Raw genomic sequence first — 23,700 nt, forward strand, 5'->3', positions numbered from 1 at the left:
TACCTTGATCAGGTCTCTCAGGAACACGTCCAGGTGGGTTTAAAAACCTCCCAAGGAAACTCTGCACCCTCCCTGGGCAGCCTGTGCCAGGGCTCCCTCACCCTTACTGTGAAGTAGCTTTCCATTGCTGCCCTGAGCTTGCTGATGTGTTTTCTTAATAAAACAGGCAAGCAAACAAAAATGCCCAGCCAAGTACAGCATCAATACTTTTTAAAAATTATTGATGATGTGTTAAATGAAACAAACCCATCCCTTGCTATCCCCCTGCATCTTAGCGTGTGAGACTTGACAATAGCACTAACGTGCACTTCTCGGGCAGAAATCCTAATGTCAGTGCTGTTGGTTGCTGTAGCTTGTGGGGACCTGCAAGTGAAAAATTAACTTACCAGGTATGGAAATCATCAGTGGATTTTGAAAATACAAGTACATTGTTTTTTCACAACCATAGCTATGTGTGGAAACCTCTATCAGTTGTACTCAGTGGCACCTTAAGTGTGGATTTATTGACCAAATGCTGCCAGGGAGGCACAGAATCAGGTGTTTGCCAAGGACTGTGAAGCTTGGGAGCTCAGGCACAGGAGTACTCTGTGTGATCCTGAAGTGTCCCTGTGCTGGTGGAGTTTTTTGTTTGGTGGGGTTTTATTTATTTTAAGGCCGCATGGTCCTCAAAGCTGCTGGGTTACTGTAGTTTCAAGATTTCAATAGGTTGTGGGTTAAGTTTTTTTAGAAGAGTTTTTTCTGTGGTTGCAAGACGGTAGGCGATGCATAAGCCATGCTGTTAGGGCTTCAACTGCAGGATTATCCCAGGATGGGTCATCTTGTAAAGGCAAATGTTCTTTTTCTAGCCACAAGCCATGACTCCTTAAACACACAGAAGTAACAGAATTTGTTAATGCAGATTTGGTTTGTTTCTTGCATGTGGACTCATTACACCTCCAATTCCATATTTTGGAGGAATTGGATGTAATCTTAGGCCTTGCTTCATTTCAGATATTCTACAGGCCAGGTGGAGCTCTGCACTATGTGCTTAAATAAGAACAGTTTAAGAACTCCAACCAGATAAATTATCATCCCTATCTATGTAAGATGACCTGCAGAGAATCCCTGGGGCTTGTGCACACCGATGCCTGTTCACTTTTCATGTCAAGCATAACTGCTCCTTTTCTTTTTGTTTCTGCTTTTAATGCTTAGCTTACTTCCTTGCTCTTCTGTAACTTTATTTTGCTGGTGTTTTGTATCTTTGCTTCTCCATCTGGTTTTCTGCTTCTTGGGATGACTGAAGATCGCATCAGGAGTGTCAGTGCACCAGTGCTAGGTACTGTACCCAAATGAGATGCAATTCAAACGTGAACTTTGCTACTTACTTTATTCCTTTCCTTTTTCCCTCCCTTTCTCTGTGACACACTAATACCAAGTGGGCCATCCAGATTGAATTCCTTAAGTGCAGCACTGAAATGAAGAAACAACTTTTGCTATATGGCATTCAGATGGGATTTCTTTTTAAGATAGTTACTCCTGGTTTAATTCTGGTTTTACTGAAGCCAACTGATTCCTATTGATTTTGATGGAGGACTTACGGTATTAAGAATAGGCAAGGCAAGAGTCTGAAGACCTTAAATTACTTAATGTCTTTAAATACAAATGACTGAACTAACAATGCTATTTTACCCCATGGTTTATTATTTTCTTGTGTGTATCAAATATACAGCTACTATTTTTTTCACCTTCAGAGCATGTTTTTTTCATACAAGGACAGTTTTATAGATATCACTTTATTATGTTCACTTAGTTATTATATAAACATTAGTCACCCAGGTAACAACTTTGTTAAGTGATTAGTACAAAATGTGACTATATTACTGTTCTTAACCCAGGAGAAACAGAGAATATGGATAGTACAGTAGTCTCGGATGACCTTTCACCCTTTTCTTCGGGAACGGATTCGAGTGCGCAGTCTCCACTGTCTCCAGAAAACAGAAAGAGTCCAAAAGGGATAAGGAAAATCTGGGGAAAGTAAGATCAATTTATTTTTTTTTAGTTCCCTGTCAAAGCATTTCAGCTGAGAATGAATCCAATTCTCAGCAAAAGCTACTACTCTCTATAGCAAGAATACAGTAAAAATTCAGGCAAAGGAGAGAAGGCAGCTCTGTGACTGCGTGGCTGCATCTCTGTGTACACAGGGGTGTAGAAAAATGGATGGGGTGTTCTCAGCATCATGCTGTTGGAAGAAATGAGACTCTGCTGTCATCTTGAAAACTCTAACATTCTACATTATTAACTTGATTAGCTATCAAAGCTAAATGATACTGAGTTGTTCATTACAGAGGGCATCAGGTAAAAAAAAAAAAGAGAAGCTAGAAGAAACAAAAAGTAGGGGGACTTAGTTTCACTGTGGTGAACTTATGTGCTTCAGGACAGCAGAGAGCTACAAGTTTGGTCCCCAGTGTGTCCCATTAACTGAAGTGGAGGGTTATGGCAGGTCTGCAGAGTTTTGCCCTTTCCTCACTTAGGTTGAGGCAGCCTTTGCCCAGAACCACTTCAGCTACCACCTGGATTAGATGTTTGCAGCTTTATGGGAAGGTTAATACAGCTTCTAGTTATCACTATAGTTTCCATATGAATGAATGTTCTCTGCTGCAAGCTAACAGTGTTGTCGTGACACTCTTGTCTTGAAAGAATAAGAAGAACTCAGTCAGGTAACTTCCCTGCAGACGACCTGGGTCTGGCAGAGTTTCGAAGAGGTGGTCTCCGTGCGACAGCCGGGCCGCGCTTATCCCGATCGAAGGAAACCAAAGGCCAGAAAAGGTAATGGCTCCTCCCTGACCTCACACAGCACATCCTGGGGTATTGCTAAATGTGCTGGCCAGCCAAACCCTCCTCTTTGGGAAAAACCTATTTCACATATACTTCCTTACACGTGGAGTTCCATAGCTGGAAGGAATTTCTGTGGTAGAGCACATACCCCTAGTCTGCTGCAGGCCGCAGCATTACCAGTTGGATTGGCAAAGATTCCGCCTTGCTTACAGAACAACAAAATTTACCCTCATCTTCTGGAGGAATAGCTGCAAACTGAGGAGGATTCAGCAATTCCCTTTTTCCTCTTTTCAAACAGAAAATGAGGAATTCTTGTTTTCCCCCTCACATTCTTCCCTCATTGAGTCTAAGCAGCCCCATCCCCAGGCCCCTGGGACCACAGCACACTCGCACCAGCACCACCTCCATGACCTTCCTGATGATAACTAATTCTTTAAGATTTTTTCAAACATTTCCTGTACTTTTCCAGTGACTACAATGCCCCCTTTGCTCAGTGGAGCACGGAAAGAGTTTGTAACTGGCTCGAGGACTTTGGTCTCAGTCAGTACGTCATTTTTGCCCGGCAGTGGGTGACCTCAGGCCATACGCTGTTAACTGCGACACCTCAGGACATGGAAAAGGTAATAAATAATCTGTTTCTCTCAAGTTGATTCTGTCTAACCAGGCCCCTTCGAACAACCGGCAGATCCACCTTTCTGAAATGTGCAGTGTTGGTTTTTGTGTATATGTATTTAGATGAAAAGAATGGGGGGCAAGGCAAACAATTGGTTAATGGTTATTGTTGCAGGAAATGGGAATAAAGCATCCACTGCACAGGAAGAAATTAGTGTTGGCCATTAAATCGATAAATGCAAAGCAAGATGAGAAGTCTGCACAACTTGATCACATCTGGGTGACACGTAAGTGTTGGAACTGTCATGGAAGTGCTTGGAAAGGAACTTTCCCCACCCCTAGGGATGTAGGCAGTTACCAAACACATCTTTAAAAGCACTAAGTTTCTACATAGTAGAAAAAGGATTTTGGTGGTGTTCCGGGTGTCCAAATACATGGCTGTACCATGTGGTTTCCCAGGGGAACTGTGCCATTCAGATTATGGGGAAGTAAGGGGGTGTGTGGGGGTGGGCAATCAAGCAAGAGCTATGTTGTCCTGCAGAAGGGGGTATGTGCTCACACACTGTAAAATATCAGAGGGAGCTGTTTTTAGGCTGCTGGTAAGGGGCTGTCCTTTGGAAAGGTGAAGAGGTAGAATGAACTGCCCAAGTGCCTCAGAAGCAGCCCAGCCTCGACGGGCAGGGGAGAAGGGCCTTGAGTACACTGCTGTTCTTTTATCTGCAGGGTGGCTTGATGATATCGGTCTACCTCAGTACAAAGACCAGTTTCATGAATCCAGAGTGGATGGGAGGATGTTGCAGTACCTAACTGTGGTAAGCTAAAAATCCTTTTTCCTCAGTTTACTCAAATTTAACTTCAGACTGAGGATTTTGCAGCTTTCCTTTGAATGTGAGCAGTTAGAGTCTTTTGCAAGACAGGAATAGTGCCAGTAGTAACTCATTTGTGTTGCCTGTGCACAATTAGTGTTACTAAGGTAAATAAAATACATCACAGGATATGGCACAGATAACTTTTGCAACACCTCTCTTTCAATGTGATGTAGCACACCATGATTACAGGTAAAATGGCCTATTTCCTGTGCAGCTTCTGGAGTATGATGTTCTCTACGTCAAGTTAGCAACAACAGTCAGTAAACTAAAGATAAGCAGCAAATGCAGTTATTTGTACAGCTCTGCCCACATTAGTAGCAAGCCATGCACTACACAGCCAAGGTGGTTTCTTAAATTTCCTTACCCAGCTTTGGATAATTATTTGGTTTTGTTAACTGTGGTATGAAAAAAATGCCCAATACAGCTGTTATCAAAGGTACAGCCTTGTCGGCACTGCTTAAGGAGCCTTTCTTACAAGAGCCTGCACATGGTTAGGTGTGGGTTACTGCCTGCTGGGATCATACTCACAATGGCATCTTAGATCAGAGACACTTGCAACATTTTTTAAACTATCAGGAGCCTGAATTTCACTTAATAGGCTACAAGCTCACCTTCATTTTCTAGCCAGGTCTTGCTATGGTGCAAGGTTTATTAAAAAAAAACCCCAAATCAAGCCCCAAATTCCCAGCTTAAAAAATCCCTCTTTATCTAAACCATAGTTACTGTGGTTTATATTAAATTTTACACATCAAGCTTAAAATCTTTCTTCTTGGGGAAAGTACCTGTTTTGGTGTGTGTTCTGTGCCACCTAAAACACTCTCTCCTCTACAGAATGACCTTCTTTTCCTGAAAGTCACCAGCCAGCTGCATCACCTGAGTATTAAATGTGCCATTCATGTGCTGCATGTCAATGGTTTTAACCCCAACTGTCTACGCAGGAGACCAGCTGAGGAGGTAAAAGAATGTTTAAATCAATTAGACAAACTCTAATTACCCAATTCCAGCCCAAGGGGATATACACAATACCATACAATCAGTGCTATGACTGGAATTGTGTGTAAAGCAGTAGGTGTGCTGCTTGCCAGCTTGGGAATGGAACGTGTGCTTACTGAGGATAAAAATCTGCTCTGTCCTTAAGTGCTTGGGCCATTTATTAAGTGAATCTCATGCACTTCCCTTCAGAAATTATTTGCTTGGTTTAAAGAAATTAATTCAACTTATGAGACAATAATTTGAAATGTCATAATTTTTATCTAAGACAAGTAAGGTTTTTGCCTTCCCTGCTCAGCAGAGCTTATTCTCTCAGTATAAAGACTGGCACTCATACTGTTCTTCAGCTGCTCCCTCTTTTACCCCAGCATCTGTAACATCTACTGCCACACAACCTGCTGCAATAGCTGCGGGCTCATCTGTACTAGACTGCCTGCTGCCTCATCACAGGATCATAGAATCCTAGAGTGGTAGGGGTTGGAACAGACATTCAGAGATCATCTAGTCCAACTCCCAGCCAAAGCAGGTCCACCTAGACCAGGTCACACAGGAACACATCCAGGTGGGTTTTGAAAACCTCCAGAGAAGGAGACTCCACACCCTCCCTGGGCAGCCTGTGCCAGGGCTCCCTCACCTCAACAGTGAAATGTTTTTTTCTTATTTTTAAATGGAACTTTTTGTGTCCCAGCTTCATCCCATTACCCCTTGTCCTGTTGCTAGCTACAATGGAAAAAAGGGATGTCCCAACCTCCTGACACCCACCATTAAGATATTTGTAAATATTAATGAGATCCCCCTCAGTCTCCTCTTCTCCAGACAAACAGCCCCGGGTCCCACAGCCTTTCCTCATAAGGAAGTCTGAAAGATGTCTTAAACAGAAACAGTACCTCAGAATTGGGGGAAAATACTGCCCTGGGAGGAAGAAGAGGAAGCCTCATTCTACCTGAACTGAGGCTAGATGTGGTGGCTGTGCAGTGACAGTGTATCGTCTCTTCTGCTTGCTTGAACAGAACATTTCACCTTCTGAAGTGGTGCAGTGGTCCAACCACCGTGTGATGGAATGGCTGCGCTCGGTCGATTTGGCAGAGTACGCGCCCAACCTGAGAGGCAGCGGTGTCCACGGGGGCCTCATTGTAAGAGCTTAAGGCTGCACTACAGAGCTACTGCCAGCTGGCAGGTGGTAACATCAAAGTGCTGTTAGCTGCTATGTGTCAAGCAGGAGGAATCCAACACATCTGCCAGCAGACAGCATGATCGGGCTCTCTAAGATGCATGCACTTTGATTTTACAAAATAACGCTAAAACAGAAAAGGAACTGCTAAAACACTTTTATAAGCTGAGCTGTGCTAGTGTTTAACAGCAGTACAAAAAAACCCCTCAAAAAACAAACTGTACTAGGGGAAAGTAACTTATTGCTAAGGCATCATTGAGTGTTTCTTTAAGTGGTTTCACCAGAATTCTGAGCCCTGGTGACTAACTGCCCTGAATTCACAGTGGTCTCGCCAGCAATCAGGAATGACCTTCTTTTAATTAAAAACATTCAGACCTATCTGCAGCTCCCTGAAGTCAGAGTTCTGAAATACCATGGTTCTGCTGCTGCAGGACTTTGGTAAAAATGAAATAGAAAAAAAAGCCAAGCTGAAGTTTATACTCAGAGCAGAAAACAGTGAAAACGTGCTCATTCAATCCAAATAAAGGCCAGGTTTGACATACACAAGTGCCTGATCCTGTGCTGCTTCCGCATTTCTTAGCGTAAGTTCCACTCAAATGTCAGTGAGCATAAAAAAGGTCTACTGTAGACAACTAGCTTCATGAGAATGAGGCATTCCCCTCAGCAAGCACCATAATGGTTTACTTACTGCAACTATGTAACTGTACAAAAACCCATTCTGCCACTTGTTAACAGATGCTGGAACCTCGGTTCAATGGCGACACGCTGGCCATGCTGCTGAACATTCCCCCTCAGAAGACCCTGCTGCGACGCCACCTCACCACCAATTTTAACGTATTAATCGGACCAGAGGCACAACAAGAAAAAAGGGAAATAACGGAGTCGACAGCATACAGCCCTCTGACTACCACTGCCAAAGTCCGGGTACGTACTGCCTGCAAGAGGGACGTGGTTCAGAGTGACAGCCTCCCTCTCTGCCGGCTTAGAGAGCAAAGCAGGGACCCACGTGGGCAGGGAGAGGCCAGTTCTAGGAGTCTTACTGTTTTTTTTCTTAATTCTGGGTACCAGAGCGTGCAATTTGTATCTGTTTAAAGCTGCTTCTGAAATGCGTGCAATCATTAAATATATAAATACATTATCTAAATGTATTTAACATCAACTCCCAGTTTGAAACCAATTAAATTCATTTAGTTCAGAATCTACATACTTGAAGGACTAGGGTAGAGTAGTAAATAAAAAAGGGGAGCATTTTGAATGTTTAAAGAAGAACTTTGTTTTTCTTATTCCAAAATTCTTGTGTTGTTGTCTTCTCTTAGCCAAAGAAGTTGGGATTTTCACATTTTGGAAATTTAAGAAAAAAGAAGTTTGATGAATCAACAGACTACATTTGCCCTTTGGATACAAGCCCAGCTGCTGCCAACGGTGCTCAGAAAAACTACAGTGGATACAAAGGCCTGAGTCCACTGACTGACAGGGAACTGGATCAGGTGGGACAGCCAGACTGATGCCATTCTCACCTCACCCTCTCCATGCATTCCAAAGCTTGCAATAACCAAACCTTCGCCCCTAACACAGCACTCGCTCCATCTGCATGAACTGAGTGAGGGAGTGTGGGCTCTGGACACGGGAAAGAGCTCGACACTAAGAACATCAGGGTAATTTTTTAAATAACATCATCATAAACTCATCCATCTGCAAGCCCTTTTTCAGGAACAGAACACCTTTACACAATGAAGATCGATGAAATTTGACAGTTCTGATGGTGATTGCAGTAAACATAAGAGTTTTGTACTTCTGCCTTTCCTAACCTCACTCTGGCACACTACTTTTTCCATTATCTTTATGGGTGGTTTTTAATGTAATAAATTTATTTGGACTAATTTGTACAAAAGTATCGAGTTATATATTAAAATACAACTAGATTGTATATTTTTAACAGATTAATCAAAGAATCCAACTGAATTTTTCTTTCATTCTGTACAGTGGGAAGTAGTTATGCTTAGACAGACATATATGTGAAAGCAATGACTCCGTAACGAACAAGATTCTTAATAAACCAATACTTAATTAACTTTTGTTATGTAGTAGTGAAGCTGTCAAGACATCATACAGACAAATGGTGAAGACTAAAAGCCATCACATTCTATTCAACTTTGCTGTTGTGTAAAGGGATGTAAACCCTGAAAAACAGAGCTCCTGGAGGCTTGCGTGAAGTTAGGCAATATGAGTGCCAGATGGAGGCAGCTGGGGTAAACTGTCCTACCTCTGGTCACCTTAAGTGAGAGAATAACATTTTAGGCCTGATAGGAGAATGGTCACAAAGTTGAAAAGACTAACTGTGAAAGTACTTTCTTCATTTGCATGGTTTGCTGCATCTAACATTTCATCTGAGTTGATTGTCTAATCCTTGTCTTTTCCACAGTCCACCTCAGTACCATAAAGCAGCATTTCCATGCAGGGCCCATCCCAAACCCTGGCCCTGCCCCACTGAGGATGTCTCCTTGTCTCGTTAAGAGGCATGAGTGAATCCATTACTGTTGAGCCATTACTCTGCAGTTGTTCAAGCACTACAAGAAGACTGGATTTTTCTCTAGGAGTAGGGTCTTTCACTTCTCAGTGCCCTAGAATTGATAATCTTTTCACGGAAGGAGAGGAACTGTATCAGGAAGGGCTGACAGTTCTTGCCTGTGAAAGACAACTACTACAAGTGTAATGAGTGTTACACCAGCTTGAAAATATTACTCTTCATTGATAGTATCAGTTAAGCTTTTTCTTTTTTTGTGTGAATTACAGCTCAAGTTTCATGAAATCAGTCTTTCCTAATTGGGATTCACTCTTCCTGCCCTTAAATGCATTGTCAAGTACTTCAGAGCATGGAGGCATGTTTGTTAAGTGTGCAGAGCTTCTAAACTTACCCCACCTTCACTTGCTAGGCAGATACCTCCCAGAGATGCATGTAGAGGGAACAAAATTGTACATACTGTCTGACTTGAACTAGTTCCTGAATACTTTTACAGATGGAACATTCAGAAGGCACAGTAATGCAAATAGGGGCTCTTTCTCAAGGCATAAGCCATCTTACGGTACGTACTCTTTTCACTCATGTTTTGAAATCACAAGTGTATCCTGCTAGAATCCAGCAAAAGCTGCTCATTGCTGGCGGTAGTTAAGTGTGGTCACTCTTTTTAAATACCTCTCTATAGCCTGGCTGCACATTCACAGTCAAAAAAAATACCCTGCTTCGAAATTCCATGAGAAACTTAAGTTTCATTTAGGCCTATTTTAAGTTTTCATGAACTCTGCTATGTCTGACCCAATGACAGATATTCCTGCCTTTACATGAGTAGTTCTTCAAAGATTTTGCAAGTAACCACCATCTAATGCCTCAGTCACAGCAAAGTCTAGCAAAGACAGACTTGAAAGTGTACATAGCTAAAACTATGAAAAGCAAACAACTATAAAGTCCTGACCCCACAGCAGCTAACTTTTGACTAATAAGTTGGCTGAAAGGTACAACAAATAACAACGTAACATGGTTGAGTCACATGCCAAACACCAGACTGAATGAGAATTTCCTCAAGTAAATACCAGTTTGTTTAAAGTTGCATTCAAGAAATTCCTTTAAATTTGATGTGGCTCTAACACCCTCTGTTGTGAATCTGATCTCATTACAGTTGCATTTCTTTAACTAAAGGCTTCTAACTGAACGTGCCGACTCGTTCACATCTTGTTTTTCCAGACAATGTTAAGCCAAGATGAAATGCTGAATGACAGCAGATTTTTAACACCTACCTTTGAAGACTGGAGATGATGTTTCAACGTGACCAAGAACACTAATAATACCTCATGCCTGTCCAGAGGGGTGGCCAGAAGAAGCTTGATGCTATGGTGCAGAAAAGCTTCATCTCTTTTCTGTCAGTGAGACTTACCACATAGCATTAATAGTGTTGGTGTAGCACAGCCTTACAGGTAACCCTCCTCCATGCTACCTTCCATATTGCATGATGGAAATAGATGGTGACAGAAGGGGAACTCAGACGTGGAGTCTGGAAAGGCTGGCAACATGTTTTACCTGTTTATTCAGTCATCTTTTACTGGTATACGAAAGATCTTTTGTAGATTGTTATTTTTATATCTAACCTGTAATGCAGGAATTATTAATGCTCTGTTGTACCACGGAGCCTCATCAGAGCCACCTAGAAATGTGGAGGGGTGCTGGTGAGGGCAGCGGTAATGGGGTACGAACCATGACTGCAGGTTGGCCAGAGACTTGTTTCCCACAAAAGGATTTTACTGTCTCATCCCTTTCACTCACACGTGTCCTGCCCTCTTTTTATGTACATAAGTGCAGCATAGAATGGGAAGAGTGGAACATGATGCTGTCCGACAAGCCCTTGCTTTTACTGGGAGGACAACAATCAAGCAGGATGGAAGGTTCACAGATCTTTACCTAACTAAAAACGATGCTGAACAACAGGAAATGTTACTTTGAGACTACCAGAAAAACTGAGGGGACTCAAAGCTGGTGCATTTCAATGATAGGTTTTTTTGTGTGTGATTTGTACATGGGCACTAAGGTGTTCGCTGTCAAACAGAAACCATGTTTAACTAATATCAAGTGTAACTAAGAATGGTGTTTGTTGGCAGTGCTCCATAGGGTAAGTGAAACAATTTCCAGCATGATCCACTGGTTTTAAATGGGAGCTCTTTAACTGGAACTATTGAATGGGCTCTGTCTGTATACTGACACTTTGGTTAGTACTGATGCATGTCAGGATGATGCTTGTAAGTCTCAGAACAGGCACAATGGTTCCAAGTTTTCTGAGCCCTGTAGCTGGTTGGTCTGAACACAGGACTGGCTCTGTGGACAACAGGGATGGGAATAAGCCTCTTTTCTTTGTTTAGTTATACCTACTGAAACATATGGCTGCAAACAGCCCTGAGGAACAGAGATTACAGTAGAAACACTTTTGGAACATTTGCATGAGAACTGGTGATGTTGTAAACAGTATTGCTGTTCACTTTCAGTTCTCTTTTCATTCCAGGTACAGATAAGAGATTTTCATAGAATACTTTATTTAGCAATAGGAGGCAAACATTACTGCTCTGGGATGTGGAAAAGGTGACAACTCTGACTCAGGCAAGTACCCTAATAAAACACATATTTGTTTCTGTAGGACACCTGATAATAGCTCTGCTGCTCTTCTGCTGAGCTAGGCAGGACTGCAGCACTGTAACAGAGGGAAATAACAGCCTCACACTAGCACCTTGAGGGACTGTGCAAGGGTGAAAGTGACACCTTTACAACAGCAGTTACTTGTGGCACTGGTTGACCTATGCCTCATATATTAATAAGGTACCAACATGATAGCGTAGTGAACAGGGAAGTGCCAGAACTCTGCTCTGTTGTAGACACAAGAATGACTCTGCAGTGGATGGTCAGATTTGAGAAGTGGAACACATAAATTTATTGTCTGAAATGGTAAAACCAAGGCAAGTATTTTTTTTTCAGTTGCTGAACAGTGAAATGATAATGGAAAATCCAAAGGAATGAGAAGTCCATCAGCAAACTAAATATGCTTAATAAAAGGTATTAAATGTACCAGTCAAGTACATCCCCCATCTGGCAATTCAATCAACACTAATGACAAGATCATATACTATGGGCTTTTGAAATACTTTGTCAGGTTAATTAGCTGGCAGACTTATTACAGCATTACAAATAGGTTAAGCTGCGCCCAGAGACAGCCTTCTTATCACTGGGATATCCCAAGCAGATTTCCAGATTTGGTTTGAAGATATACGTATGATTCAGTGTGGTGTTGTGATAACTCAGCTGTGAATAATCAATCTACAGAATTATTGATTTTTTTATATATATAGATTAAAAAATCCTAATTAGCATAACACTGGCATAAATGCTTATTTTTTGACTGGTATTAATAAATTCTGAATGCTCCTCCATCTCCTGCTGCCTGTAGAATCATTCTAACACAAACAGATGTGGCTGATCTCATCAGGGCCAGAATCACAGTTGGAATCCCTGTGTCTTTTTTTTGCATTATTGCTAGAAATATAACGGATGAAGCACAAAATCTCATGTCCATTTTCAAATAGTAGATTACTTTTGTTTTGCTTTAGATGAATAAAAATATTCATTACCACCTGAAAAAAAAACAAGTTTTCTGGCTCAGGGATGTGTCAGACCCTAAAGCAAATATAGGCTGCACTAATGCCTGGAAATGAACGTGTGGTACTTAAGGCAGTCATTAAATGCTATGTGGTAAACACACTAAGATGAGGCTTAGCTGTATATAAGACCGACTCAGTGTAGCTTACAGGGGGAAGCAAGAAGCTTCCCATAAGCAAAGGAAATTTGAAACTGCCAAAAGAGCAAGCAAAGGCAAGAATGCTCTTCAAATGGTATAACATCACTGAGTAGTTTTATCTCTCTATGCAGCCCAGAGCTTCCTGTGGCAGAGATTGTTTAGCTCAGGGACACAGCCTGAAGTAATGTAATCCTCCCAAATAAATGTCAAAGTAATGAGAATTTCTGTTACAATAATAAGCAATTTGCATGTTACTCAAATTCTGCTCACTGCTTCACTAGCATACTGTGACTTGTTTCTTGGTCTGTGCTAAAGGGCTGTAAAATAGCATTTAAAAGAAAAAAAAAGCCCAAACTGTTCTTCATCCACACCTTCCGCAGGATTCACTAAATGAATTACTTGAATTTGGAGCAGCCAAATAATCCTAGTCCAGCCTTCCCAAAGTCCATACCCACAGTTTTATCTGACTTTTGGAATTCAAATTTCATTCTAAGTGAAGAGGTTAGACTAAAGTACTGCCACACCATTCAAGGTGATCTCTCAGCTTCTCTGCATTAAAACACACAAAGGTAATTATGAAGCTATAAACCACAGAAATCCAATTAAGTGGCTTAAAAAATACACACACACAAAAGAAATACTGTACAGTCGAGATGCTGGTTGTTCTTGTAAGAAAACAGGCAGTACTTACAAAAAAGGTATCAGGTGACATCAATGTTAGTAAGAAAATGTGCTGCCCTTGGGATAGCCAAGCTTGTCCAGGTTGGGCTGACATGCAAACTGAATCATAGGTGGGGGCCCACACATGAGAATGAGCGTCTCACTGCCAGGGGAGGGGAGGTGGGTTTTAATCATGTCTGCAGTGATGAAGCCAGAGCTGTACTTCCAATCTGAAACAAAGAAAGGAAAATATTAATTTGAAACTCTGTATGGTCTGTCATCTCCTTAAACTGTGCTTGTTGTACTCACAAAGTAGCTAAAGAATCAGCAAAGTTAGGCCACCATCACTGCAAGCCAGGAGAGGGCTAAATCTCTGAGCTCAAACCTAGGGCTTCTTTTGAACAGGGACAACAAGCATGAGAGTACCAAGGATCTAGTTGGTAAGATATGGAGGTATACAAATAAATGATAGGTTTAAAAGAATTAGGCAGCAGAGGAGAATAAACAGGAAAAGTAAATGAGCTTTTCCAGTGAAGAAAGGTCAGGCAGGGGCAGTTGTGCAGGGACAGGTACTGAAACCTGTGCCATCCAACACATGAAAAAGCCACCTGGGAAAGACATCAAGGGGTGGGGCAACAAAGCTTGATGATGACAAAAGTTATCACTTAACTACATAGCATAAAAGATTAAGAAAATTAAAGAGGAAAGAAATGCTAAATGATTTCAAGCAGTAATGAAGGGAGCCAAGTGGGAAAAATCATCCTGCCTTCACAATAAAAATATGTGCTTTAAGCTCATTTACCAGCAGCAAGATATTGGTGTTTGTTAGGAAAATAGCAGCAGTCTAAAGGCCTATGAAATGTTAAGAGTATTAGGAAAGGAAAAATACAGTTTGCATGGCACCTTGGCTACTGCTGCTCAGGTCTGCTCAGCTTAAAAAGGGACATAGCAGAGTAGAAGTTTGAGAGAAAAGGATGAGCACAGGCACATAGTCACTATGTGAGACCAGCAATGGTCTGTACAGAAGAGATAGGGCCATAGGGCTGACCCAGCTGGATGTAAAATTAGTAATGTGAAGACAATTGGTGCGTATTTATTCATACTCTCTTCCAACACAAGAATTCAGAGGCAAAGGCAAACCACAGGAAGTCATCCTTCACACAAAAGGGCTAATCCTATCAAACCACTAACTGCCAAAAAGCTCACAAAGGCTCCAAAGGAGACACAAAGGCAGTCTACTGAGGGTTACTCTTATCTGTAGAGACATATTTGGCTCAGGACTGACGAGAAGACTATCACGATTCTTCTCTAGCTATCTCCTCGTGGCTATTGCTGACAACAGGTACAGAACTTAGATCTGACTCAATCTGGCTCTTATGTCTGTTAAATAAAAGCTCAGATCACTTATCAGCAAACACAAGCATCCAGGTTGTAAAGGAGAGTTTGACCTCTCCCTCCATCCCTAATTCAGTGCCACAGCATCCTACAGTTAATGCCTTAATCTATGCACATGGCAGCTCTGTTTTACCAGACTCTAACCTAGAGCTGCTGTAAAACAAGGATGTGTATGTACCATTTACAAGTATTAGGCAATTTAACACGAACAAAACGGTAACATAACCTGATTCAGGAGACAGCCCAAAACAGAGCTGTAACTTTTGCTGAAAAGTCCCCAAAACTGCCATATACTGAAATACATCAAAAGATCCACAGAGTAACATATCTAACACAACAGAAGTTCATGATCAGTTCACACTTTTAAGGCCTACTGAGTTTAGATCACTTTTCAAAACAAATGCTGTGGTAAGGTTTGTTCCTGAGGGGTTGAGGGTGCCTGTTTGAAAGTGTCAGACAGGAGGATGTGATATTATACAAATGGCCCCTTGAACAAGAATGGAACTGAGTGCTGTACAGTGACGAGCAAAGGCAACTTCAGTGTGTACCAGTAGCTTACCTTGTGGAGGTCTGTCCAGTGTATACCAAAGCGTGAACTGATCAGGATGCCTCTTAGCAATGTCTTCTAGCTCAGCTCTCAGTAATATATCTTTCTCTGTCTGCAAAATGAGACCAGTGTTGAGCTCCAAACCATCTCAAGATGCTCTTAAATCTGAGCTCATCTGGCATTCAGCAAGACAAATGCAATGATAACTCATTCAAGCCAAACCCTTACACGATAGCTACTATCATTACAGGCCAATTCAGACTCAGAACAACAAACTATTGAGACTTAATAGCAACCTAAAGGCTGCTAAAATCAAAAATAACTGGATTTGTCTCTGAGCCTGGCAAATATGGCCCTGTACCAGCATGGTAAAGGTTAACTGCATAAAATGATCAATAGAACAAAATCCTGATTCCTCGAAATCAGTGAAGGAATAGAATGAGTAGAGGAATCAAGATCTGTTCACACTATTTAATCCCTAATACAAGAATTAAGGGATCATGAGTGAAACTATGAGGAACCATCTTCAAAACAAAGGAGGATCATGGGAACTATAACAGCACCACAGCCTTACAGACAATTTTTTAATTCAATTTCTCCTCCAATTGTTTTGACCCAAGACAATATATTAAGAGTTTACCATCATGACCATTTCCTGCTCCACCCTATACTGATCATTTTTAAATGTGCTACCTCAGAGCATCTTTTTTCATAAATGGCTGGATGAAAATATAAAATATAAGGCACTGAAGGAAACACGCAGAGCTGTATTTGCTCCAGAGGTCAATGTCCCACCAGTTTAAAAAGCTCAGAGGCTGGCAAAGCAGCAGGCTATTAAAGAAGGACAAACAGATGAGTCAGGATACTCACCTGATTAGCAAAAAGAAGGTAACATTTTGTGGAGTCCTTGGGATCACTTGTGATACGACGAATCAGCTGCAACATGGGTGTTATTCCTGTTAAAAACCAAAGCAGTTAAAAAACAGGTATTTCTTTCTCTGGCTACAGTTTCAATAGCAGCGCTGCCTCTTTTCAGTCTTCAGTGGGAACTCAAGTTTGCACAAGGCTACATACCTCTGAATTTCCAAGCCATGCCAAATGCAGAGGCTGGGAGGTTTTAAGGTTGCAAATAATTTCAGAACTAAACCAACCATACCTGCATCTGGGGCATTCTCTATCTTATACAGTCATTTTATCCTCAAGACATTCTAAAGTATTTTGAGACTGAAGCTCAGAGAGATGAAGTGACTTCTCTGAGCTTCACAGTAAAACATGATTAAACTCTGAAGTTGCTAGCTCCCAGGACTGTGCTCAAGCTTCAGCATCCGATGCTCCTCACCCACATCTGTGAATACATCTTCATTCTCTCGATCATTAGAAGAGTTTTACCTGTTCCTCCAGCTATCATTCCAAGATGCTTTGCAAACTTCTTCTCTGCTTCAGACTTCTTATTAGGCTTGATAAGAAAGGTACCTAGAAGAAATATGCACAACCTGTAAGTATATTAACTCCTAAAAATACTTGGATACAAATTCCATAGGAATAAATGACTATAGCCTACCAATTAATTAGGACTCAGCATAGCATTAAGCACAAAAAGTAGACATCTCTGTCTCTAAACTCCAATCCTAGCATTGAACAACTGATTTACTACCACCTTGCTACCCAACACTACTTATAATAAACTCAAGCGTTCCCACATCACGGCCTAGAACCCAGTTCAGCAACTGTCAGTGGCAGCTAAAGGTAATCACAGCCCCTACTACCAAGAAACAGGTTTCTTAGGCCATTCTCCTCATCCTCACTTGCACCATGGATCCAGCCATCTGTGTGTGTCTACTTTCACTGGAATTGTAATTAAAACAGCATCAAGCAAGAACCCCTGCAAAGATGAGAATCTGGGATGTTGGAGCCTTGCAAACTGCTATCAGGTGCTTTATCATTGTAATTCACCTCCAGTTATGGAGGATCCTCAGCGAGGTGACTACCTTGCACAGTACCCTGTGATGAGAAGACCTTGCTGATTTCCATCTCACATCTGGTTATGCTATTGCTTCGGAACTATCACAAAATCAGGCAGCTTGTAATGGAATTCATCTGCAAGGACCAAACCAAATGAAAACCCCACAAAAAGTATTCTACCTGAAATGCACTTGACATATCCCAATTTTAAGAGATCTGTAACTAGTAACAAGCTTTCTTAGCTACTACTTTTTAGTTCAGCCAAAGAAGAGCAGAAAGAAAGGTTTGTAAAACATGCATCACTAGTCTCCTCTGAGATGTAGGAGAGTCATCAGTATACTACCCATGGTAAAAAGTCATGATCACAGTCAATGAGCACTTCTTGCCCTGAAGTAAGAGTTAAGTGCACGGTCCTCCCAGCCAAGATGAGTGCAAGGTATTTCACTTGCACCTTGGAAGAGGATTACTTTTCTGAACTGATTTCCTCTCAGTCAAGTCAGACCTGGTTCAATCCTGAAACAGAGCCAAGTCTCGGTTAGTAGGTTATTCAGGAACAATGCTGAGATTATTAGAGGCCATTCTGGGCCACAACCTTCCTTGTTTAAGCAGCATCTGGAACATTTCCTTCCATATGTATAGCTGAGGTACTATTTCCAGTGCAGCCTTCCCAGTAATACAACGTAATAGTGTTTTTTTCAGATTGAATTCTACAGTCCCAGGAGTGAGACGAGAACTAGCTAACCCTCACCCAAGTAAACACAAGTACTTTTTTCCTGTCATAGCAACTCTCATGGGCTCTTCGTCAAGACCAGCACAGGTGGATTTTTTCTTTTCCACTTTTTAAGAAGAAGGTTCTCTATGAAGTTGTCAAGTTTTATAACAATACAAGTTCCTCCCTTTTGCTCTCCCACCTTCATGTCACCGTACCTGTCCCCTTATAGACAAGGAGCCCATTTGGCCCTCTGAAATCAATAATGTCTCCAATCTTCATGTCATTTAGGTACTGGGACATCTTCCCACCTTCTGGAAACTTAGGATTCACATTTTTATGGTAGACCTGTAAAAACAATAATTTATGTGATATCAGCCTCTAGCTTTCCTGCAGACATTATCACAAACCATAGAACATGACATTGTGAGTCTAAAATTAACCACCTAAGAAAGAACTTGAGACATTTTTTTTTTCCTCAGTTATCTGTTGTGCCTTGCAACAGTAAGCAGCCAAAATTAATAAAATGCTCTGCTAGGCACACGATCTCATGCTGTCTGTAAACAGCCAGGCTAACAGGAATAGGTTGCAGACATATTATGGACTGGTGCCTTCATTTCACTATCACTTCAGCAAGAACATTCTGTCATCCCATTTTTGCAATAGCTCTGAAAATACCACTGGCTGCATCTTTTCTTTTTCAGACTTTCCCAGAGACTTCAGCCATGTGGTAGTTTTTTTCACCTTTCAAAGCACCTAGTAAGTACTAACAACTCATCATACTTGTAACATGAAGAACAGAGCATGCAGATGCTCTGATTTTGCCTGAGGACAAACTATCATAGAAAAGAACTGGAAAATCCAGACATTCTGGGATCAAGCCATCCTGCATTCCCTAGCTTAAAATATTTATCTTGTTTCTGTATCCCATTTTCTTAACCAGTAAACCCATTAGCAACAACTTCCTGTGCTTACATTCATATAATTGCATTCTCTGTAGTGTCACATCAGTTCTCATTGACGGTTCCTACTCACAGTTATTAGCAGTATCAGTAGTAGCACAGGTATCTTAAGAGAGAGTGATCACAGTTTGTGCACTGCCAAACAGAAGATACTAGGGAAACTCCTGCAGGACTGCCAAGGCAGTAGTTCCCTTCTCCATGTACCCTACCTCTGTTCTCTCTGTGACGTACAGCAGATACACCACACAGAGCTCACTATTCAAGGACAATGTGAAATGAGTTGTTTGCCATCCTATTTGCAAGAACATCAATCAAAATAAACTCTGTGTTTCACTTCCTTAGCAATTTTTCTATACGAGAAGGTAAACAAAATTTACCTTTACAATTAAATCAACGTAACCTTTTGTCTCATCACTGGAAACTGGGGTATAGGCTCGAATCACCAGATTACCATCAATCTTTGCAGAAAGGTAAACATGTTGACCTAAGGAGAAAGAATTACAAACTGATTATTTAGTTTTTCATCCCTGGGGGAAAAGACAAGAGAGAACAGCAGGTTTTGTGACTTGTTAAACACAAGGAATGATGGAGACAATCTTTACCATATAAATGATGTATAAAACATCTAGTCTTTCTTCTTTTTGCAACAAGAGGTTCTCAAGCACAAGCTAACTGAGGAGAGCTGGTGTGTTACAGAATCAAGGGTAAGATGCAAAGAAAGTAGGAAATTTATAGTAAAATAGGGATATAAAAAGTTTGTTGCTTATTCTCAGTGCTCTCTTTACCTTGGGTTCTGCTGTTCTCGTATTTCGTAGTGAAGCAGGATTAAAGATACATCAGTTCACACAAAGAAGTAAGTGCTACAGTTTAATAGCAGCAACCACTCAGAGCAAACTTCCCAGACATTGTGCAACAAGATGTCAAGAGCAAAGCCTTGAGCTTCCACAGCATTAGACACTGCTGTCTACATAGAGCTCTTTGCTCAACCTAATGCTCCAAGAGGCAGACTCCAAAAGGCAACCATCTCTTTCTGCTGATTAAAAAACCTCAATCTCCTTGCCAAGAGTAGTCTCCTCGGTCAGACAGCGTTAATGTAGAGAGTTGTATAGAACAGCGCTAGCAAAAATCACTTTTCTTTTTAGCAAAATGATCCTGGTAAACAGCAGAAGGTAGGAACCTCCCAGGAAGTAATCTGGCCCACACACTTTCAGGATCTTATTCCTAAATAAAGTCTAGATAAACACAAGCGCTGCAGGGCACATCTCCATTCATTTATCTAGTTCACATTGACAGTTCAATTACACTTTCCCATCCAAGCCAGAAGAGAATTTGGAGCAAGGCTGCTGCCCTTGACAGGCAGCATGCAAGAAGGATGTGCTCATGGCATGAAATGGGTGTGACCCTGGCACTTGCCAGACAGCATGGAAAACTATGAAACACAGCTCAAAACAAACAAGGCCACATCTGCAGTTCAGAAAGGGAGACTTTCCCCTGCACAGATTAGATTCATAGTCCAAAGTTCAATGTCATCAGCTTTGCAGAGCACAGGAATGATCATCGTGCCAATCTTAGTCTGAGATGAACTTCATTCAACAGAAAGCCAAGGTTGCATGCATGTGTATGTAAACCAAAGGGAAGTGCACACACAGAAAACGCTCTGAATATTTCAGCATCTTCTGTACACAGTGGCTGTATTTTCCCTTTTGCTCTGCACAGAATACTTACAAGCCTCCCAGGTGTAAGAGTTGTTATTCTCATTTACAGGTACTCACCAAAAGCAAGAAGGCAGATGAAAATAAACTGAAGCCATGAAATAGAAGTAGAATGATAAAATTGAAAAAGCTTTGAAAGATACCATTCTGCTTATTTCCCGACTGGTGATGAATTCTATCAGACTCAGTTCAGTTTCACTGTTCTTTTTCGAAACTACACCACATAACACAAGCAGAACAAAGCACACAAAAAAGATCACAAGTATAAGCCTTTGGGAAACCTGGCATTTCTGACACAGCAGCATTCAGACTCCCTGCTCTGCTGAGCCTTCAATTCACAGTCAGAAGTCCAAGAACTACAAGTACAGTTATACATATATTTACCAAAGTGTTTTCAAGTACTTACCTACAGGTAATCCTAATACATGATCAGGTGAAGGTAGCCCAAATCGGAATTTCTTAGTGTCATGACTGATTTCCTGAACAAAAAACCAAAATCCGAATGAGGTCAACATCACCACTGCTTTGAATTTCAAACTCTACTAAACATGGTATGCCTTACTAAGTCTGTTCTTTGCTAGCATGCAAGCCAAATACTAGGGAGAGAGGCAGAAATGGCTTCGAAAAATGAAATTTATATAGACCTAAATATTTAGAACCAGTCTTTTCCTTGTTAATTTCCCAGGGAGTGTCTTTTGCCTGTCTGCATAATCTCTACAGCACCTTTACACAAAGAAAATTTGGAAACCCTCTGTTGCCCCAGGCCAGTGAGTAGATTTCATCATTTGTGGCCAAAGATCAGGCAAGACACAGCGTGCCAAAGCATAAGCTGTTAGGGGCTACTCCTCTCCGATGCACGCTGTACAGAAACTAAGGGAGAAACACAGCTCTGAACTTAGGACTTAAATATACAGAGACACGAGTCTACTTTTCAAACGACTGTAACACCGTAGTGTTGACATAGATGCTTTTAAGAATCCTTTTCTACCTCGTGGAAACATTACAGCGTTTCCTTGCCCATGGCCACCCCCCCTCTGCTCCCCCGGCCACCACACAGTCACACCACCCCCTGCCCCCACCATCCATCCCACCGGCTGGCCCAGCTTCCCCCGGGCCCAGCCATCCGACCGGCCGCCCCCCAGCTTCCCCCGGGCCCAGCCATCCGACCGGCCGCCCCCCAGCTTCCCCCGGGCCCAGCCATCCGACCGGCCGCCCCTCAGCTTCCCCCGGGCCCAGCCATCCGACCGGCCGCCCCCCAGTTTCCCCCGGGCCCAGCCATCCGACCGGCCGCCCCTCAGCTTCCCCCGGGCCCATCCATCGGACCGGCCGCCCCTCAGCCCATCCCCCACAGGATCGGGACGAGGCATGCGAGGGGTCGCCCGGGCGCTCGGTCACCTCTTTGTCCACCAGCCGCAGCGGGTACTTGGCGAGCGGGTCCTGCAGGGTGAGGCGGCCGCTCGCCCTTCGCCCCGTCCCTCGCAGCAGCAGCAGCAGCAGGGCAGTCGCGGCTACCACGGCCACAGCGATCGCCACCGGGGCTGCCTGTGAGGAGAAGCGCGGACGGTGAGGGGCACGGGCTGCCACACCCGCACCGGCCCCAGGCCGGGGCTGCCCCGGGCCGCCTCCCTCCCGGTCCCCTCACCTCCATGGCGGCCGCCCGCAGCTCCCGCGCCCTCGGCCCGCCTGCAGAGCTCAGCCCCTCCCGCCGGTTCCTCCTCCCGGTGCCCGGGGCGGTTCAGCGCGGGCGGGCGGAGGTAGGGGCGGGGGCCTGCAGGAAACTCATCTCCTCTCGCAACTGAGGCTGAAAGGGAAACGAACGCCCGTTTGGAGCCTTGTAAAGCACCTAGCGTTCTACCAGCATTTCCCGTGACAGAACGGGCTGCGGGACCATTTTGGACGGCAGGTCCCAGGATGAGAGCGCACCACTTACACCTGCCACTGCAAGCGACCAGACTCACTCTGCACAACACAGTGGAGTGGAAACAGCCACAAAATGCAGTTACCCAGGGTGGGCACTCACTGGCTATAGTCGTTTTTCTTCCTCTGCATTTTCCTGCTTCAATTCTCATTGCTTACATCTTCAGCAACCAAAAACAGTGATGCACGAGCCCTGGGCCAGTCCATTTGCCATAGCCTGTCCTGTAAAACAGCAAAAGTTCAAGTCATCTAAGCAGAAATAGCATGCAACCCAACCTTACAATCTCACATACAAGGTTCACAGGTAAAGATGGCATCTTAATTTTCATACACAAACATCTTCCCTCAAGTCTGCAATAGGTGCAACCCTGATGAAATATCACCGTGACAGGGAAAGACTGTATTACAAGGACAGTGCACCCAGCAAGAGGCACTACCCTTGCTCATTGCTTGGCTTTGCTGTGACTGCCTCTGCAGAGAGTATGGCCCACAGTCTGTGGCAAACTATTGGCAAATGACTAAAGAAAGGAGAGGTGAGAAACCTGAACTTTATCTCCTGTGACTGGAAAAAATGGAAGCTACTTCTTAATTTCCTCCCTACACCCTGGGCCAAAATTTTACTTTGTGACAAAGAGCAGTAACAAAGTATTTAGTACCTATGGACTTCAAAAACCCCAAAACCAAACAAAACAACCCACACTTTCTCAAAAACAAACAAAACATCAAACCAAAAATCCCACAAGCCACAGAAGAGACTAAGTACCATTACTCCCTCTACTGAGTGTGAGACAGGAGCACAGAGCTTGGGACAGGCACAAGGAAAGGAAAATAAGTCAGTTAAAGGAAAATAAGTCTTTGAAGTCCAATTCCATATCACAAGGTTCAGGAAACTTCATCTGAAAATGAAGCATGTCCATATCACACAGACATGTCTGTCAGGAGGAAGAAAACAAACTGATCAAACCTATGGGGAAGGAAAGAGTGCCAGAAACAACGTCATGTTATGCCAAGCTGTAGATGACAAGAAGATAACAAATCTGACTTATTAGGT

The 23,700-nt window shown here is 42.7% G+C and overlaps 2 protein-coding genes across 8 annotated transcripts in view; one reads left to right on the top strand and one right to left on the bottom strand.

Moving 5' to 3' along the window:
- PPFIBP2 (PPFIA binding protein 2) overlaps nucleotides 1–12,497 on the top strand; it is a 102,579-nt gene extending 90,082 nt beyond the window's left edge. For 4 of the 6 annotated variants that reach the window (XM_062000552.1, XM_062000556.1, XM_062000557.1 and 1 more), the window contains 10 exons: nucleotides 1,875–2,013; nucleotides 2,677–2,805; nucleotides 3,284–3,434; nucleotides 3,602–3,713; nucleotides 4,150–4,238; nucleotides 5,127–5,249; nucleotides 6,296–6,418; nucleotides 7,192–7,380; nucleotides 7,773–7,943; nucleotides 9,474–12,497. In XM_062000552.1, coding sequence (XP_061856536.1) covers nucleotides 1,875–2,013; nucleotides 2,677–2,805; nucleotides 3,284–3,434; nucleotides 3,602–3,713; nucleotides 4,150–4,238; nucleotides 5,127–5,249; nucleotides 6,296–6,418; nucleotides 7,192–7,380; nucleotides 7,773–7,943; nucleotides 9,474–9,626 — 1,379 coding nt within the window. In that variant the 3' untranslated portion in view covers nucleotides 9,627–12,497. The remainder of the gene's footprint in view (nucleotides 1–1,874; nucleotides 2,014–2,676; nucleotides 2,806–3,283; nucleotides 3,435–3,601; nucleotides 3,714–4,149; nucleotides 4,239–5,126; nucleotides 5,250–6,295; nucleotides 6,419–7,191; nucleotides 7,381–7,772; nucleotides 7,944–9,473) is intronic. The other 2 variants (XM_062000554.1, XM_062000558.1) reach the window with 1 other exon arrangement.
- Nucleotides 1,674–22,445, bottom strand: LOC104550691 (NADH-cytochrome b5 reductase 2). 2 transcript variants are annotated; one of them, XM_062000559.1, is made up of 10 exons: nucleotides 22,375–22,445; nucleotides 22,128–22,274; nucleotides 21,139–21,211; nucleotides 19,398–19,504; nucleotides 18,277–18,406; nucleotides 16,777–16,860; nucleotides 16,258–16,343; nucleotides 15,400–15,499; nucleotides 13,477–13,675; nucleotides 1,674–2,004 (listed from the first exon to the last, which is right to left on the bottom strand). In XM_062000559.1, the coding sequence occupies exons 1-9, from the start codon at nucleotides 22,378–22,380 to the stop codon at nucleotides 13,503–13,505; spliced, it is 906 nt and encodes a 301-aa protein (XP_061856543.1). In that variant the 5' UTR covers nucleotides 22,381–22,445; the 3' UTR covers nucleotides 1,674–2,004; nucleotides 13,477–13,502. The 2 variants fall into 2 exon arrangements, with proteins under 2 accessions (XP_061856543.1, XP_061856544.1); XM_062000560.1 differs by lacking the exon at nucleotides 1,674–2,004 and having other exon boundaries at nucleotides 11,901–13,675.
- Nucleotides 22,446–23,700: the final 1,255 nt, after the last annotated feature.

The sequence above is a fragment of the Colius striatus genome, chromosome 7 (genome assembly GCF_028858725.1).
Source record: "Colius striatus isolate bColStr4 chromosome 7, bColStr4.1.hap1, whole genome shotgun sequence".
NCBI classification, from domain to species: domain Eukaryota; kingdom Metazoa; phylum Chordata; class Aves; order Coliiformes; family Coliidae; genus Colius; species Colius striatus.